This window comes from Amphibalanus amphitrite, unplaced genomic scaffold, assembly GCF_019059575.1.
Source record: "Amphibalanus amphitrite isolate SeventyFive unplaced genomic scaffold, NRLGWU_Aamphi_draft 000044F_arrow, whole genome shotgun sequence".
Lineage (NCBI taxonomy): Eukaryota > Metazoa > Arthropoda > Thecostraca > Balanomorpha > Balanidae > Amphibalanus > Amphibalanus amphitrite.
Window position 1 is genome coordinate 992,420 of NW_024881540.1, and position 16,931 is coordinate 1,009,350.

At 48.7% G+C, this 16,931-nt stretch overlaps 1 protein-coding gene across 1 annotated transcript; it reads right to left on the reverse strand.

Moving 5' to 3' along the window:
• Positions 1–4,520: 4,520 nt before the first annotated feature.
• LOC122377435 (prisilkin-39-like) lies at positions 4,521–5,394 on the reverse strand. The gene is made up of 2 exons (XM_043357466.1): positions 5,242–5,394; positions 4,521–5,077 (listed from the first exon to the last, which is right to left on the reverse strand). Exons 1-2 carry the CDS (start codon positions 5,257–5,259, stop codon positions 4,682–4,684), a joined length of 414 nt encoding a protein of 137 aa, XP_043213401.1. The 5' UTR covers positions 5,260–5,394; the 3' UTR covers positions 4,521–4,681.
• Between the last annotated feature and the right edge of the window lie 11,537 nt (positions 5,395–16,931).

The window sequence follows — 16,931 nt, forward strand, 5'->3', positions numbered from 1 at the left end:
GACCTCTGAGGGCCCGTGCTGGCCTGTAAGTAAGGACCCACCTTAGCCTCTGAGGGCCCCGCACGGGCTTCTAAAGACCTGATGCCGGCCTCTAAGTGCCTGCATCGGCCTCTGAGGGCCCATATTGACCTTTGTGGGCCCTCTTATGGCCTCTGCAGTCCAACAACGGCCCATGTCGGTCTTTTAGGGCCCCACGCTAGCCTCTGAGGGCTCCATGCTGGCCTGTAAGGATCCACATTAGCCTCTGACTTCTGAGTGCCCAATTCGGTCTCTGATGGTCTCAAACTGCCCTTTGCAGGCCCTGTACTGGTCTCTGAGGGCCCTTAACTGGCCCTAAGGGCCCAACTCAGCCTCTAAAGGTCCCACACCGGCCTCTGATGGTCCCATTTCTGTCTCTGGGACCCAAACTGACCCTTATGTGCCTCTGAGGGCCCCGTACTGGCTTCTGAAGGATCGATGCCGGCTTCTGAGGATCCATAACGGTCTTTAAGTGCCTCATACCGACACCTGAGGCCCCACACTAGCCTCTGAGGGGGTCCCAAACTGGCCTATGAGGTCTCTACACCGGCCACCGATGGCCCTCTTATGTTCTCTGGGGGCTCAAGCCTTACCTTTGGGCGTCACGCGCTTCCCTCTGAAGGCCCACATCAGCCTCTGGGGCCCTACCTGGGGCCTTTGAGGCCCTTCGCTGACCCTTGGGTCCAACGCCGGCCTCTGGGGGGGTCTGACACCGTACTCTAAGGGCCCTGTTGCAGCCTTTAGGCGATAGGTATCGCCGAAGCGCTATCGATGGTCCCATAAGTGTAGGAACCATGGGTGCAGTGGGCTCCGAAGCGCTATCGATGGGCCCATAAGTGTAGGAACCATGGGTGCAGTGGGCGCAGTTGCACCAACAAAAATTCTGCAGTGGGTGCAGACTGCAGACAATGCATTCTGCATCCACAATAATCTGGAACGAAGCCCCTTTTCTCAGCAACACTACTTTCCATGCAGCACGACAAATTTAGGATATTTTGCCCACTATCCATCTTTCGAAGCATTTGCTAATGGTCTTCAAAACTTACATTTGTGCTCAAGTAAAACAAAAAGATGAAACGGAACACATGTAATTGAACAGTGAACAGATACCGATGACCCACTGTCAAAAGTTTTAGCACGATGATCTTAGAAAATGGCAGTTAGCCGCCTTTACTTCTGCGGTAGTTCATTCACAGTTGCGTGAATTATTGACATAATCAATGCTTCAAAATGCACTTATCGGTACCTTTTCGACATGGTACACCCTCAAAGCTCGCAATGAGCCTCGGGTGCCGCTCCCTACCCCTCCCCCCCCCCGCTTGACGCTTCACCGGCCATGGCCTGTATTTCTGCACCCGTGCACTACGCCCGTGGGCCCCTTTAAGCTAGCACCGGGCCCCCCGGGCCAGCGCAGGGGCCCCTTTGCCAAGTTGCCCCCCCCCCAAACTCCAAGTCTGCGACCGCCCCTGCATATTGGTTATAATCATATAGGTCACGTTTTATAGAAGAGAGGATGGTTCCCCAGAACCTTGCCAGTTACGAGAAACATCGGAAAGGCGTTTTACCTCGTCAGGGCGACTTGCCCCGGTCTACCCTAGTTGTAAACCTTTCCCTCATCTTGTCATAGTATTTATTCTTTATTCTTTATTTATTCTAGCACCTATTTAACTGACTGTTTCGTTCCCTTTGAACACTAGCTGGTCTTGAAATTTGAATTCATCGTTCTTGCCCTAAGCAGTGAACATAACCCGCCTACGACGGGGGTTCTACAGAGCCCCTGTTTTTTTTCGATATCTTCTCAACTTCTCGCAGCGTATCAACGCGAACTATCGGCGGCTGCGCCTGCATCTATTTCAGGCTGTGTGCGCAGGAAAATTTATTAGCTTCAATAGGTCGGTCGAAATGACGTCGCGCGTATGTTCGTCGTCTTCGGCCGATTATCACGGCAAAGAATCAAGGTTAACCCGCGCCGTGCTTGGGGGCGTTTTTACGCCCCCCCCCCCCCAGGTTTTTCGCGAATATTAAAAAAAAAAAATAACTGCGGCGCTTTGGTACACATGTTCATACATCTTTTCCGCACATGTGAAAATCTCAGACCTGAGTCATTCAAGGTCAGGTCACTAGGTCACGTCAAGTGACCTTACCTCAGAAAAAGGTAAAAGGCACCAAACTGCTCGCCTGGTTAAGGCGTGTCGTTTGATATGCAGCCTGCATGACCATACCCCACAACCTCAGATAGCAAGGTTGAGCTGAAGGTTCCCGAAAAGTGTTGTGAGATGAGGAGTGCTATTTGTCGGAACTGCATTAACCCGCGCCCCGCTGGGCTATTCAGCCATACGCGCCCTGCTGGGGGGGGGGGGCAGATTCTGCCCCCCCTGTCTAACTTCCGAACCGATGGTCGTAGAAAGACGGGGAAAACGGCAATCGAAAGCTCTCAACAAGGCGGATCTTAAGAGCCCAATTTTTTTTGCTTAAGTAGGTCAGAGGTCAGGTCAAGGTCAGGTCAAGGGTACAAAATGCAAGTTTCTACAGTATCGGCCTTGCACCGTAGTTGCCGAAGAATGGACTGAGACTGATTGCCCAAAACGTGTTCTTAGACTACCAAGACAATATTCGCTGCACACAATGTCATTCAAAGGTCAAGGTCAAGGTCAGGTCAGGTCAGGTCAGGTCACCAAAAACAAAATATAGAAAAGGGCATGTGCGACACATGTTTTATGGGTCATTTTACTCATGGAATTCAATAGGCACACTCAATAAGTGATATGGACCACCTCTGGATGAATTTCAGGTCGAGGTCAGGTCAAGGTCAGGTCAAGTGAGGTCAAATTTTGAAGTTGATTGTTAAGGCCTAAAAAGGTGTCTATTCGATGCAGTTTTTCACGGCGAATCGAATTGTGCTATTTTTGTTTCCGTACGAGGTCTAGAACTTCCAAAAAAATCATTTTTCAAAAATTTTGTGTGTCGTGACGTCATAAAATTTTGAATAACTCCCACATTTTTGAACCGATTCTTCTAAAAATTTGTATGTAGGTGCACATAGACCACTTCTTTGACATATATTCCGGTTTTTTCGATAAACTCAAAATTTTGGATTTTATAAATATTTTCCCTAAAAAGTCAGTTTTTTGGAAAAATTTTGGCCAAAATCCAAAATTTTCAAAAAAACGAGATAGCCATTTGATAGACAAAGTAGAATCACGTATAACCTTTTTTGTTACGTCTTGATTCCTTTAAAAATGAAGATGTTAGCGGCGTTTGAACTTTTGCCGTTTTTGAGGCGAAAATGGCGAACATGACGTCACTAAAACGTCAATTTCTCAAAAATTTTCCGACGGATTTCGCTCAAATTTTCAGGGAACATGTCAAATTGATGTATGATAAGGTACTGAAAGTTTGACGTCGCTGGCGTAACGCGTTTAGAAGTTATTGGCGAAAAACGGGAGGGGGGGCAGATTCTGCCCCCCCCCCAGCGGGGCGCGGGTTAACATCACCGGATACATGATATAATCCGCGGCGACGCAAATCGGTAAATAATACAACCAGTAAAACGCCTTTTGGGGCGACCAACGGAGCGAGCGAGAGGGTGGGCCTTGCATGTGCGAAATTGCGAGGGGGTACCTCTAGCTAAATTGTGCACTGCACCTTGCTAATCGGTCCTAGCGACGTGCCTAATTTGAGTGCAATCGGCCAAGCCGTTCTCGAGATCTGGAAGCGGCACTCTGCACGTGCGCACGTGCGAAATGGGTCCCAACTGAATTTTGCACGGCTGACGGCACCCTACTAAACGGTCCCTAACCATATAACAAATTTCAGCGCAATCGGGTCAGTCGTTCTCGAAGTCTGGAATCGACCCCTGCACGTGCGCACGAGCAGCGGCACCCCAACTGTGACACATGGACATGCATTGCCTCAGAGGCGGCGGAAGGTAATTTGGGATGGAGGGGGGGGGGCACACCTGATCCTTCCCGGAACCTAGGGTACCCCCAAATCTAGTTTTCTCACCGGTTTTAGGCCACTTATTTTTCACCCCTTTGCCTTTACAACGAAAAATCGAAACGAAAACATTTGCAAAAAAAGTGAAATATTCCGTCTCATCTGAGCCAAGGTATACCGCTTCAGCCGCCACTGCATTGCCTAGTGGGTGCCTACCTGCATGTCATCTTTCAGCGCAATCGACCCAGTATGTAGTTACCGAGATATTGCCATTGTTACAAAACTGACACCTCTTCGTTTTGCACGTGGCACGTGCAAAGGGGTCACCCACACGCATCGGGAATAGTCCAATAATTGGTAGAAGGAATGAAGCTACCCTACAAAAATTACCGCATGTAAATCGGTCAAGTGGTTGGTAAGATACCTATAAGCCTCGCAAAAGCGTCCGCACGGCCGGCCGCCCGCTCATGCTCAAGGCCCCAGGACCTCATGCTAAAAAATTTCCGTTAATCTGCAAAAGACTACGCTCGCTTTGCTCGCTCCGTAATTACAGTGCTCACTGCTCATAAAAATAAAAATACTTTTATTCTGTAGTTTTATATGTATTTCACAATGTAAGAGATGTCACATGAAAGCATGTCTCTTGTCTTTTTCGCTGAATACTGCATTACGCTTAGTTTGCGATGGATTAAAACGAACAACGATTCATAAACAGAAAGAACACGATCTAATGGCCGTAGCCATAGCTGACGGGAGCGTAGCCGTAGCTATGGCTGGAGTATCCGTAGCTGCGGGGAGCGTATCCGTATCCGTAGCTAGGGGCAGCGTATCCGTGACCGTAGCTGGCGTAGCCCAGAGAACGGCGGTGACGGTGACCGGCGTAGCCATGGCTCAGGCCGTGTCCGTAGCTGCTGTATCCGTAAGAGCGGGGAGCGTATCCGTAGCTAGGGGCAGCGTAGCCGTATCCAGCGTGTCCGTAGCCCAGAGAACGGCGATAACGGTATCCGGAGTATCCGTGGCTCAGACCGTGTCCGTATCCACGGTGGTATCCACCGTATCCACCGTATCCGTATCCAGGGTGGGAGGCAGAGACGCACGCCACCAGGGCAGCCAGCATCAGCAGCTGAAAGTAGAAAGGACATATTTCAGTTCACTGATTGAATCGACGTCATGTCTTATCTCGATGGTCACAAAAGGAAACTGCACATACATGTTAACATCGAAATATATTAACATTACAGGCATATCGTCGGTATCAATTTTTTAGTCAAGCAAAGGAATGCTTACCGCAAGCTTGGCGTTCATCTCTGCGGTTGGTTGTTGCTCCGTCTGCTGGGAGAGTAGACCAGTGAGTGTGTGTCGGCTGTGCGCCTGCTGCACCTTATATACGGGACAGGGGCGTCGGCTCTGACCTTGCCCAGTGCCGCGAGGGCCGTGAAACTGCAAGTTCCCGGAAGCTAACACGTCATTCACACCGTCGGAGCTGCCTGTCTGTTGGGGACATGTCTACATTTCACAAGGAACTTTACCTTGTATCGCAAATTAACCCGCGCCCTGGTGTGGGTCTGAGCCACTTTCGCCCTGGTGGGGGGGGGGGCCAAAATGACCCCCCCCGTCTAACTCGAAAACGAAGAGGGCTAGGAAGACGCGGAAAAAAGCAAACGAAAGCCCATAACAAGTACGTTCGAAAGTATTTCGGTCATTTTTTCGCTAAGGTCAATATTGAGGTCGCTAGAGGTCATCATAGGTCAAATTTCAGTGTTTTCGGTGTTGCCGGACATATTCCGCTGTAGCTCGGAAACTAGAAGAGCTAGAGAGCCGCGGAAAAAAGCAATCGATAGCTCTTTTCAAGCTCTTTCGCCAAGGTTCGTCAGATTTGACCTCAGCTCAACGGTTTGGCCTACAGAGGTCATGCAAGGTCAACTTGGCAAATTTCGTTGAAAATGTTTTTAACTATAGCATGCATTCACGAGAAAATAGAGAAACGATTCATGCACCATCGTGCTTGGCTCGTCGAGACGCGTCGAATGATATATAGTTTGACCTCGAAAGGTCATTTTGAAAATTTGACCTCAGGTCAAGGTCATGACCTTACCGAAATAGGTCATGCTGCATATCATTCGATCCGCATTGACGAGACAAACACGATAAACGTCGAACGGAGTCTCTATCTCTATTCAATAACAAGTAAGTGCAGAAAAACCGCTGGTGACCTCTGGTGACCAGGGAGATGACCTAGCGTGACCTCAGCGAGGTCACAAGCAACTGGTTTCACATGGGCTGTGATTTGCTGACCCAAGACACTTCAATAACGAAATATAGGAACAATCACGCCCGATTTAGCTGAAAAACAACTACTTTTCGATTCTCCCATTGACTTATAATGGGGAGCAGCGATGACCTGACCTGACCTTAGGTCACATTTATAAAAAATCCGAGATAGCCATTTTGTAGAGCTGGGTGACATCTTCAAGTACTGTAAATTTTACATCGATCGGATAAAAGCTGTGCCTTTGAGAGAGCTTTGAACTTTTTTAGAGGTGGTGTCAGTTTTGGTGACCTTGTGACCTGACCTGACCTGACCCGAACCCCCCAAAAAAGGACATGATGTAAAAATGTTGAATAAACAGCTATACAAAGTTTCAGGGCGCTAACTCAAGTGGTTTCTGAGTTATCGCTGAAAAACCACAGGGGGGGCCAAAATGGCCCCCCCCCCCACCAGGGCGAAGGTTAAGACTGATGTCAGGCTCAGGCAGCTCTTGCATAGTTATCAGGGAACCCATTTTGTTTTTCAGCAGAAAAAACACAATGCTAACGAGCAGTGTTTAAACGATTGAAAACAATTAACAAACCTACAGTTAACAACCAGTCACCAAACTAACTGACGTCCTTAAAGATGTCAGTTTTTAGATGTTAGTTGTGAGTTTGTTTTTTTAACCCTCGCCGGACCTATTGGTTTTCTACATATGTACGCGCCGGCGGAGGGGGGAGGGGAGGGCGCGTACGACCCCCTCGCCGTTTCGCCCCTGGTGGAGCTAGCGCGTCGCAGAAAGAACGAGCGTGTGCGCCGCTACGAGACACAGAGATTGGTACCCGATTTTTAGATCCTAGGTCAACGGGTGACCTGTGAGGTCAGGTCAAGTGCCCCAAGGTACGGTTCAGTTTTTGGTGAATAACTTCGCAAAAAACGGCCGCAGAGCCGCGATTTTGGCAGCATCGTGTTCGTCTTGCTCAGGGAGCGTCGAATGATATACGTTTTGTTTGGGTCAGGTCAACTTAGGGTGTTGACCTCAGGTCACGGTCAGGCCAGCGCCCCCAGGTCACGAAGCTGGTCAAAAGAGGTCATGTTTATAGGTATCATTCGATTCGGCAGGTCTTCCTGAGTCCATTGATGGCTTACTTGACTCGCTAGCTCAATTTGATCGCGAGTTATTGACGAAAAACTAATATGACCTTGATGACGTCATAAATGACGTCACGCAAGGTCAACATTGCAAAAGTGAAGCATCTTACCTTGCAAGGAGTGCATCAAATTACGATTCTGTGTGCTTTAGATAGTTGGAGATCATTCCCGGCGCCAGAATAGCAGTTCTCATTTTTCCCCATTGACTTATAATGGTGAGGTCACGAAAATGACCTGACCTCATATGACCTTAAGGAAAAATCCGAGATATACAAGTTGTGGGACTCATAATGGATACTAGATCATGCAAGTTTCATTTTCCTGTGACATCTCCTCTGGCAGTGAGGGCGTTGCGAAGTTGCGACATCTGAAGACCGTGCAGAGGTTCACTTGTGACGTCATAGGTCAGTGACCTGACCTGACCCAAAAATGCGGTTGGTGTCAAAAGATCCGGCTTGAATCCAAGGTCAGGTATGCCAAGTTTCAGCTCTCTGTCGCCAGCGTGTTCGGAGCTATCGCGAAAAAATCCTATGGTGGTGGTGGTGGGGGGGGACACCCCCCCCCTCGGCCGGCGAGGGTTGATGTTGGGCTCATCATCGGAATCCTCAGATCCTCTTCGCTCATTTCATTCTCATTACGAGCGAGCGAGCGCAGCGAGCGAGCGAGTTCATACTGAAAAATTAAGGGAAAATCCTGAGTATGAGCGGCCGGCCGGTCGGCCGTGGGGGCGCTCTTCAAAAGATAATATCTTAGGAACGGGACATCCGATTGACAAGCGGTCTTCTTTACTGAATGTCACTTGGACGTAAAAGTTATGTGGTGTGATGGCACCATGCGTTCTTGCCAACCACCGCACGTGGCGCGTGGCAAAGTTGGACATTTTTTAAGAACCCCCAAAATAGCAACCTCAATAACGGCACAACGGTTGGGCCGATTGAATTGAAACTCAGCACACAGGTCTCCATCAGATAATTCATCTGCATGTGTTAACCCTCGCCCGTATTGGTGTTTTTCCAGCCGCGAACGTATAAGGGGGGGGGGTCCGTTGGACCCCCCCCCCCCTTGCCGTTTCGCCCCTGATCGAGCTAGAGCTTCGCGGAAAAAACGAGCGTGTTGCCCGTGACGAGAGAAAGCCGATGATACCCAATTTTAAGGTCCTAAGTCATTGGTTGACCTTGCAGGTCAGGTCAATGACCCCAAAGGCGGGAAAATCGGGACCTGTTAGAACGTCGTAAAGTGTTGCTGATGTGGGGTTTTTCGGGGTGCTGATCACGAATATCATGTTAGTTTTGATCACAGATGATGTCTTCATGTATTTAGGCCAGGTCGGGTCAGGTCAGGTCAGGTCAACCAGTAAGGGTATTCGTAGTAGGTGGCAACCGCCTCTGACAGCTTCGTAACATGTTACGAAGGCACCAAAACTACTTCGTAAATGCTCATATGGTTGCTAAATTCGAATTCAGCTCCAAAAACTGGCCTAGGAACATGTAAAACTCGGAAAAGTGAACCGAGGTCATCAAAGGTCAATGACCTGACCTGACCTTCAGGTGACCTGGACATCCACCCTAATGCATGGGGGCAACATCATATCACATGTTTGAACGCTTGAAACCACGAAAAGACTGCAAACGCGCGGCTAATGCGAGCCGACATATGCCGAATCGCGATTCCAGCCAAACATGGTCTCGAAAAGTAGGTCACAGGTCAAAGGTCATTTGGGTCAGGGTCATGAAATTTTCAGAGTAGGTGTGAAATTGATGAACGCGAGGGTACTGAAAGTTTCGTCGCGATCGACCGCTTTTTACGCGAGTTATTCGCGAAAAACCATGGGGGGGTCCGTTCGAACCCCCCCCCCCCTATACGGGCGAGGGTTAAGTCTGGGGTGCTACTGCACGTGCGCACGTGCAGGGGGCGCTCCCAGATCTCGGGAACGGCTGGGCCGATTGCGCTCAAATTTGGTACACGGTTGGGGACCAGTAAGTAGGGTGCCGTGCAAAAGTCAGTTTGGACCTCGTTTGCACGTGCGCACGTGCAGAATGCCGCTTCCAGATCTCAGGAACGGCCGGGCCGATTGCGTTCAAATTTGGCACACCGCTAGTGACCGGTTAGAAGGGTGCTTTGCACAAGCCCGTTGGAAGTACCCTCTCGCCCCTGCGCACGTGCAGGGCTCACTATCTCGCTCGCTCGTTCTTCGCCCAAAAGGCGTTTTACTGGTTTTAGTCTGTTTTGTGCATCCTGCTGTCCTCTGGAGCGCTTATTTTGAGATCACTACACATGTGCACATGTGTCTTTGACCTTGACCTCTGACCTTGAAAGATGGCCAGAGGTAAAAAAATAGGTGCTTTAGAATCGTCTCCTAAAGTCCTTTCGCTTGGTACCGCTTTTGCTTCCGTAGCTCCGTTATTACGAGCGAGCGAGCGCAGCGAGCGAAGCGAATTCTTTTTATTTAACGGAAATTTCTGAGTATGAGCGGCCGGCCTTGCGGACGCTTTTGCGAGGCTTATATCTCAGTAACCACTAGAACGATTTACATGCGGTAATTTTTGTAGGGTAGCTTCATTTCTTCTACCAAGTATTGGACTATTCCTGATGCATGTGGGTGACCCCTTATGCACGTGCCACGTGCAAAACGAAGAAGTGTCAGTTTTGTAATTGTTGCAATATCTCGGTAACTACGTGGCCGATTGCGCTGAAAGTTGGCATGTAGGTAGGCGACCACTAGGCACTGCATATCCATGTGCCAGGGTTTGGGGTGCTGCTGCACGTGCGCACGTGCAGGGGTCGTTTCCAGATCTCGAGAACGGCTCGACCGATTGCGCTCAAATTTGGTACACGGTTAGGGACCATTTAGTAGGGTGCCGTGCACAAGTCAGTTGGGACCCATTTTGCACGTGCGCACGTGCAGGGTGCCGCTTCCAGATCTCGAGAACGGCTGGGCTGATTGTGCCCAAATTTGCGGTTAGAAGGGTGCCGTCACAAGTCAGTTGGACGTACCCCCTCGCAATTTCGCACGTGCAAGGTCCACCCTCTCGCTCGCTCCGTTAGTCGCCCCAAAAGGCGTTATACCTACTGGTATTTTCGAAATGCCATTAATTCATTGTTTGTGTCTTACCAGGTATCGACAGCGATGCAGGTGACACTACCAGATCGACATGCGCTGTTCCTGACGACGACGTGCGCCAGAGCTACAGTAGATGTCGGAGGCCTTTGAAAGTCGCAGGATGTTATTAGGTCATTAGTAGCTACAATTTGTATATCTCGGAATTTTGATATCGGTGACCTAAGGCCAGGTCAATTTCGCGACCTCCCCATTTTAAGTCAATGGGGGGAAAATCAACTCCCTGTTTTTACCACTAAAACGGGTCGGAATGGCCCCATATACCATACATGACTTCATATACGATCAACCTTCACTACCTTGAGGTCTGTTTTGCTGTTGGGCTGCTGTGAGGTCATGTGACGTCATCAAAGGTCACCAAAGGTTTTTGGCCAATAACTCCGTACAGGAACAAGATACAGCCACGTGGATGGTCTCATTGTGTTCAGCTCGTCAAGACGCATCGAATGATATACATGATGACCTCGAGGTCACGTGACCTGAGGTCAACCTTTGACCTTGACCTTTCGAGGTCAACATATATATCATTCGATGCAGATTGACGAGAGGATCACGATGATGCCCTTAGTTTGTCCTATCTTGACTAATTCGAAAGTTATTCGAGAAAAACTCTCGCCATATCTAGCGCCGCCATTTTGACTTTTTCGACCCCTGTGACGTCATCTTCGACCTGACCTGAAAATGACCTCAGTAAAAATTGTAGATCTTGACCGTGCGTATCCGATGCCGTTTACCGCTTGTCGCTATCTTGCGTTGTTCTCGAGATCTCAGGGGGGGGGCGGTCATCCGCCCCCCCCCCCCCCGTCGGTGCGAAGTTGGCGCAGACCCCCGTCGGTGCGCGGGTTATATCTCAGCAACCACTTGACTGATTTTTTTTTGTAGGATAGCTTCATTCTTTCTACCAAGTACTGGACTATTGCCGATGCATGTGGGTGACCCCTTATGCACGTGCCACGTGCAAAACGAAGAGGTGTCAGTTTTGCAATACAGTGGAATCTGCTTAATTAATCCACCTTGGTGACAAGGTGTTTTGGATTTATTAAGCGGTGGCTTTATTAACCGGAGTCAGCTATTTTCATTAAAGGTAATGTGCCACCTTCCAATGATTTCCCATTTTATTTTTCCTAGGATAAGAAGCTTCTGTTTTTACCTAATATCGCAAAAAATCAAAAATGGGCCTGGAATAGTGCCTTTTTCGCTTAAAAGTTTATCGGTTTTTCGATATGTATAACAACTGTAGTGGGCTGACCTGCAAACAGGCGTCGGCAACAATCGCGAATGCGGCGCACATGTGACAATAAGCAAAGGTCATTATAGAGTTACGACGTACGGGAATGAGTTATCAGCTGTCTAATCGTAGATAACACAATGTCGAACTTAAAACTGTAAGCCTGTATTGGTATTGTTTCTTTAATTTGTCTGTCGAACATTAATTTATGGTTTGAAATATGATTTTATGTAAAATAATTGATATGAAACAGCCGTCTCTTAAGTTATGACCCCATTTCACCACACGCAAGTGGCAGAAATGACAATGATCAGCTGACGCATTTTTCTTGGCCGAAGTCGGAGCGCGCGGCCCGACGCACCACGCGTATTTGGAAATTCCGACCTCGACGAGCATCAGAAGCCACCTAACAGGCGTGTTCGAAACCGCAGGAGATGATGATGAACGGGTTTATCGAAACTTGATTGGATGAGCCTATCGGTAATAGCGATTTTAGTGTGTGCATTTATTGTTCATAGTGGTGTGAAATGTGGTTGGGGTACGACCGACAACCCGTTGGGGTTGCGTTGGGGTGAATTTCGCACTGGGGTACTCAAAATTTGAAGAATTTAACCCTCGCCCGTAAACGGCGATCTGCCACCTTCGCCCATGCAGGGGGGGGTTGGTGCGACCCCCCCCCCTTGGCGTTTGAAAACGGAGCGTCGTAGAGCTTAGCGGAAAAGACCAACGGATTGCTCTCGCCGAGATCTCGCGATTGGTGGTATATTTTTTGGTCCTAGGTCAACATTTGACCTACTTTTGACCGGTCAAAGGTCAAATTTTCGGAAAAAATAGACTTTTTCAACTTTCCGCGGCGATTGCGGCAAAACGGTGGGAGATATCGACTTGAAACCTTCACTATCGTGTTCCTTGATCAATTCTCTATCGTTTGGTATGTATTTCGTTTCCCTAGCTCTAAAAATGGCGCGTTGGGAGCGCCGGAAGTCGGCAAGGTCACAGTCGGCGGCAGAAATTCGAAAAATCAAAATTTAAATTTTTGAAATCTTATTGTATTTTTGGATTTGGGAGGTCCATTTGCTCCCTATAGAAGCTAATATTGCTGCATATTCCCATTGAGGTGACAAGAATTAGCAAAATAGTGGTTCGGGCGCTTTTCAAAAATAGTACCGGACGCTGTTCCTCTTGTGACGTCATAGCTCCGTGACCTGACCTGACCCGGTCAAGTTTCTTATACCATATGATAGCCAATACTTGCCCCAACATGCATGGGAAGTTTCATCACGATCCATCAACCGATGTCCGTACCACCGGCAGGAAACCTCGGGCGTTGGCACTCAGTTTGTGAAAATCCGGCCGGAGGCTGTTCCCTTTGTGACGTCATAACTCCGTGACCTGACATGACCCGGTCAATTTTTTTTTATCAAAAGATGCGCAAGGTTTGCCCCATAAGGTACCCAAAATTTGGCGGCGCTGCGCGCCGCCGTTTTTGCACTATTTCCGAAAAGCCTCAGGGGGGGTTGCACCAACCCCCCCCCCCTACATGGGCGAGGGTTAAGACGTTTCCATGAGTTTTGAAGGTATGGATAAGTTCTAAAAATCCGGTTCTCCTTATCCGGGTCATTAACTCCATATGGTCCAAGAAAGCTGGCACACTACCTTTGAAAAAGCATGTATTGCAGCTGCACGTTCCGTTCCCGTGAAATATAAGCGTATAGGCTACCATTCTTAATTGCCTTACTTATTCCAATGAAACTGCAGGGGCGGAGAATTAGGGGTTTTGGGGGTGCGCGAGCACCCCCTGAGCCAAAAAGTGTGCCAAAAGCACCCCCTGGAATCTGCAAGTCTACACAAAAATAAAATTTCACATTCTAAGCATGATAAAAAATATATAGGTAAAGGACATGTCATTTTCATTCACAAAGTCAAACATAAACTTTGTGAAGCATTCAATAGAAGCATGCACCCAATACCTAGGTATCACGGTTACAATTTGCATGATGAAAACGATTGTTATTGCTCAAGACTCAATGACTGTCCAATTGTCCAATGTCCTGGGACTTATTTGTAAGAAAAAAAAGATATGTCTCAAGATGCTTGTGTTTCACCTGTTGTGACAAAAGCCTGAAAACATTGCAGAACCTCACAGTCATGAGTCACAGGACACAATCTTGTTGGACAATGCACGTATTTGTTCATTATATGCTTCGGCTCTACGATATAGGTATATCTTTAGCTCATGAACCCAAAATTCTAAAAAGAAATGATACGTTGGCAACTTGAAGGCTGAATTATGTTTTAGTATTAGGACCTCATGGGCTGAATCACAAGAGAATAACTGGCCTGCGCCATAATCGTTGCAATAGCGCAGCGATGGCAAATTCTTATCAATCAATCAATCAATCTTTATTGAGCATCACAAAGTGACAATGCAAAAATACCATTGAAACAATGTTTCACAACAAACACAAAAAACTGGATCAGTATTCAGTTGAGATGATCAACAACAATCAGGGAAATGACAGACAGTATCATACAGAGGTTAGCAGCCGGATGAGGCGCCTGGTGGGCCGGTGGCCTGACATGGAGGCACAGCCAGAAGCGAGCTGATGCTGTCAACCAGTCCGCTCTGGGGGACAGGTGCATGGACACGCTCTCTTTCAAATACGCCACCAGCACAATACATAACTGCGTCAAATTCGGTATTGCACAACGCATAAACATGGTACAAGAACGAGCCAGCGACAACGCTCGGATCAATGGCAAGTTGTGCCAGTGCCGCTATGTACGCCTGGCGTAGCCGGTGGGACGAGCGAAAGGCCGCACCGAAGCACCGTAAGGTCGAGCCTCGGAGCATCTCGTGAATGGGAGGGACTTTTAACGCAATTAGCAGCGCTGTATGATGTGAAGTTTTAGGAAGTCCCACAGCAGCTTTGATGCTAGCTGCCTGGAACGAGTCAAGGTGCTCTACCTCAGAACACGTAAGGGGTGACACTTCACATCCGAAGGTCAATGTCGGCAATACAATAGTTTTCCATAGGTAAATCTTATCCCACGGCGAGAGACGGTTTGTAAGCATTCCTACTGGCGTTAGGCCGAAGAATGCACCTCGTGCCCGCTTGATACGCGGTGTTACATGTGGCGCAGCAGATAGCTTCGAATCAAGGATGATTCCGAGGTGCTCCGATTGAGGACGCACCTGAAGTGTCTGACCAGATAATGTCCAGTTGGGTACCTGAGCTAAGAGCTCGCTGCCGAATATGATGCAATGGCTCTTAGTTTTAGACGGCTGGTGATGAACAAACTCTAGACGCCACATGTTCGCGTAACATTCAACTAGATGCAGAAGACTTTGGAGGTGCTTGACGTTGGTGGATAAAAGTAGAAGGTCGTCTGCATAGCATACTGCAGGAACATGCTTAGAGTACAGCGTGGCACCACGTCCGCTGCTGTCTAACGCTCGCAGAAGAGGACACAGGAAAATGTTCGTGAACATTGGAGATAATATTGCTCCCTGTCGCGTGCCCCGATGAATTTTGAACTGCTCAGGGGCAATGCCTTCCAGAATGACGTGAGCAGAAAGGCGATGATACCAATCAACGATTAACAGCCAGTAATTGACGCTCAAATACCGTTCCAGTCTGAAGAATAAACCGTCGTGCCAGATGCGATCAAAACACTTACGCGCATCAAGGCTGGCTGCGAATACCGGTAGCCCCTTCCTGCGCTGGTGCTGCACTGTCTCACTAGCAAGGAGCGACGCTTGTGCAGATCCGCGGCTGGGTATAAACCCGAACTGGAGGTCGTGCGGCTCGACAGACGACATCAGCTCGTCGAGAATCAGCAATTCCAGCATTTTCGATGCACATGTAGTGATGGTGATAGGTCTATAGTTGTCCAAGCAGTTTGGATCAAGGCTAGGCTTCTTAAGCAGCGGCATAACTGCACTGTCGGCGAAAGAAGAGGGTACGCTGCACGACGATATGCAGCAAGACAGCAGTTGTGCCAACGCGGCCAGGAGTGCAGGTGACTGGCCAAAGATGAGATGTTCTGGGGTCACGCCGTCCACGCCTGGGGCTTTACCACGCTCCAGGCGGGATATTAAACCAGCCACTTGGTCAGCAGTGACGTTGTACGTACAAATGCTGTCTCTAGCCGCCGCCACCCGCGCGTTGACAGCGGCAGAGATACGCCGCTGCTCTGGATCCAGTTCTTCAACGCTATCCTGGTGAACCCGCTCGAAATGGGCTCGAAACTCAGCAGGACTAGGCTTTGCATGTGGGGCTAAACCTCCTCGACGAACCCGCTGTACCCGCCGCCAGAATGCGTTGAGGTTGCGATTCTGTCGAAGATTCTGAAGAATACTGGCTTCTTGCTCAATATGACCAGAGGCTGCCTTACGCCTGGCCCTCCGGTAAGCTCGTCTGGACGCAGCATAACAGCCACTAACGATAGGCGAGGCATATCGACCACACTGTTGCCACAGTCGCCGCCAGAAGCGAGTCCGGTCACGTTCAGCTGCTACGGCCGGGCTCCACCAGGATCTGGGTTTCCGTCGCGTCTTGGCGCACCCAGAAGATCGAGCAGCTTCATGAATACAGCTTGTGAACAACTCATCAATCTCGTCCAGAGAGCCGCTACATAACGGTAGGTAGATGGGCGGCTAGCAACTGCTCCAGATGAGACCTGTAAGTTTGGAGGTTATCTGAAGAGCTCCATACAAGTATACGTCCGAATGCACAGCGGCACCGACTGGCCCGTGGACAGATCGATGAGCGCAAGGTGTGAACACAGACATTCTGCAGACTATTGGTAAGTGCGGGCTTAACCCGCGCGGGGCTGGGGGGGGGGGGGTAAATTTTACCCCCCTCGCGAATTTTTGCAATATCTCAAAAACGGCGGCGCGCAGCGCCGCCAAACTTTCAGTACCTTTTCTTACATCAATTTGACACGTTTCCTGAAAATTTGAGCGAAATCCGTCGGAAAATTTTTGAGAAATTGACGTTTTAGTGACGTCATGTTCGCCATTTTAGCCTCAAAAACGGCAAAAGTTCAAACGCCGCTAACATCTTCATTTTTAAAGGAATCAAGACGTAACAAAAAAGGATATACGTAATTCTACTTTGTCTATCAAATGGCTATCTCGGTTTTTTGAAAATTTTGGATTTTGGGCCAAATTTTTTTTCAAAAAACTGACTTTTTTGGAAAAATAGCTATAAAATCCTAAATTT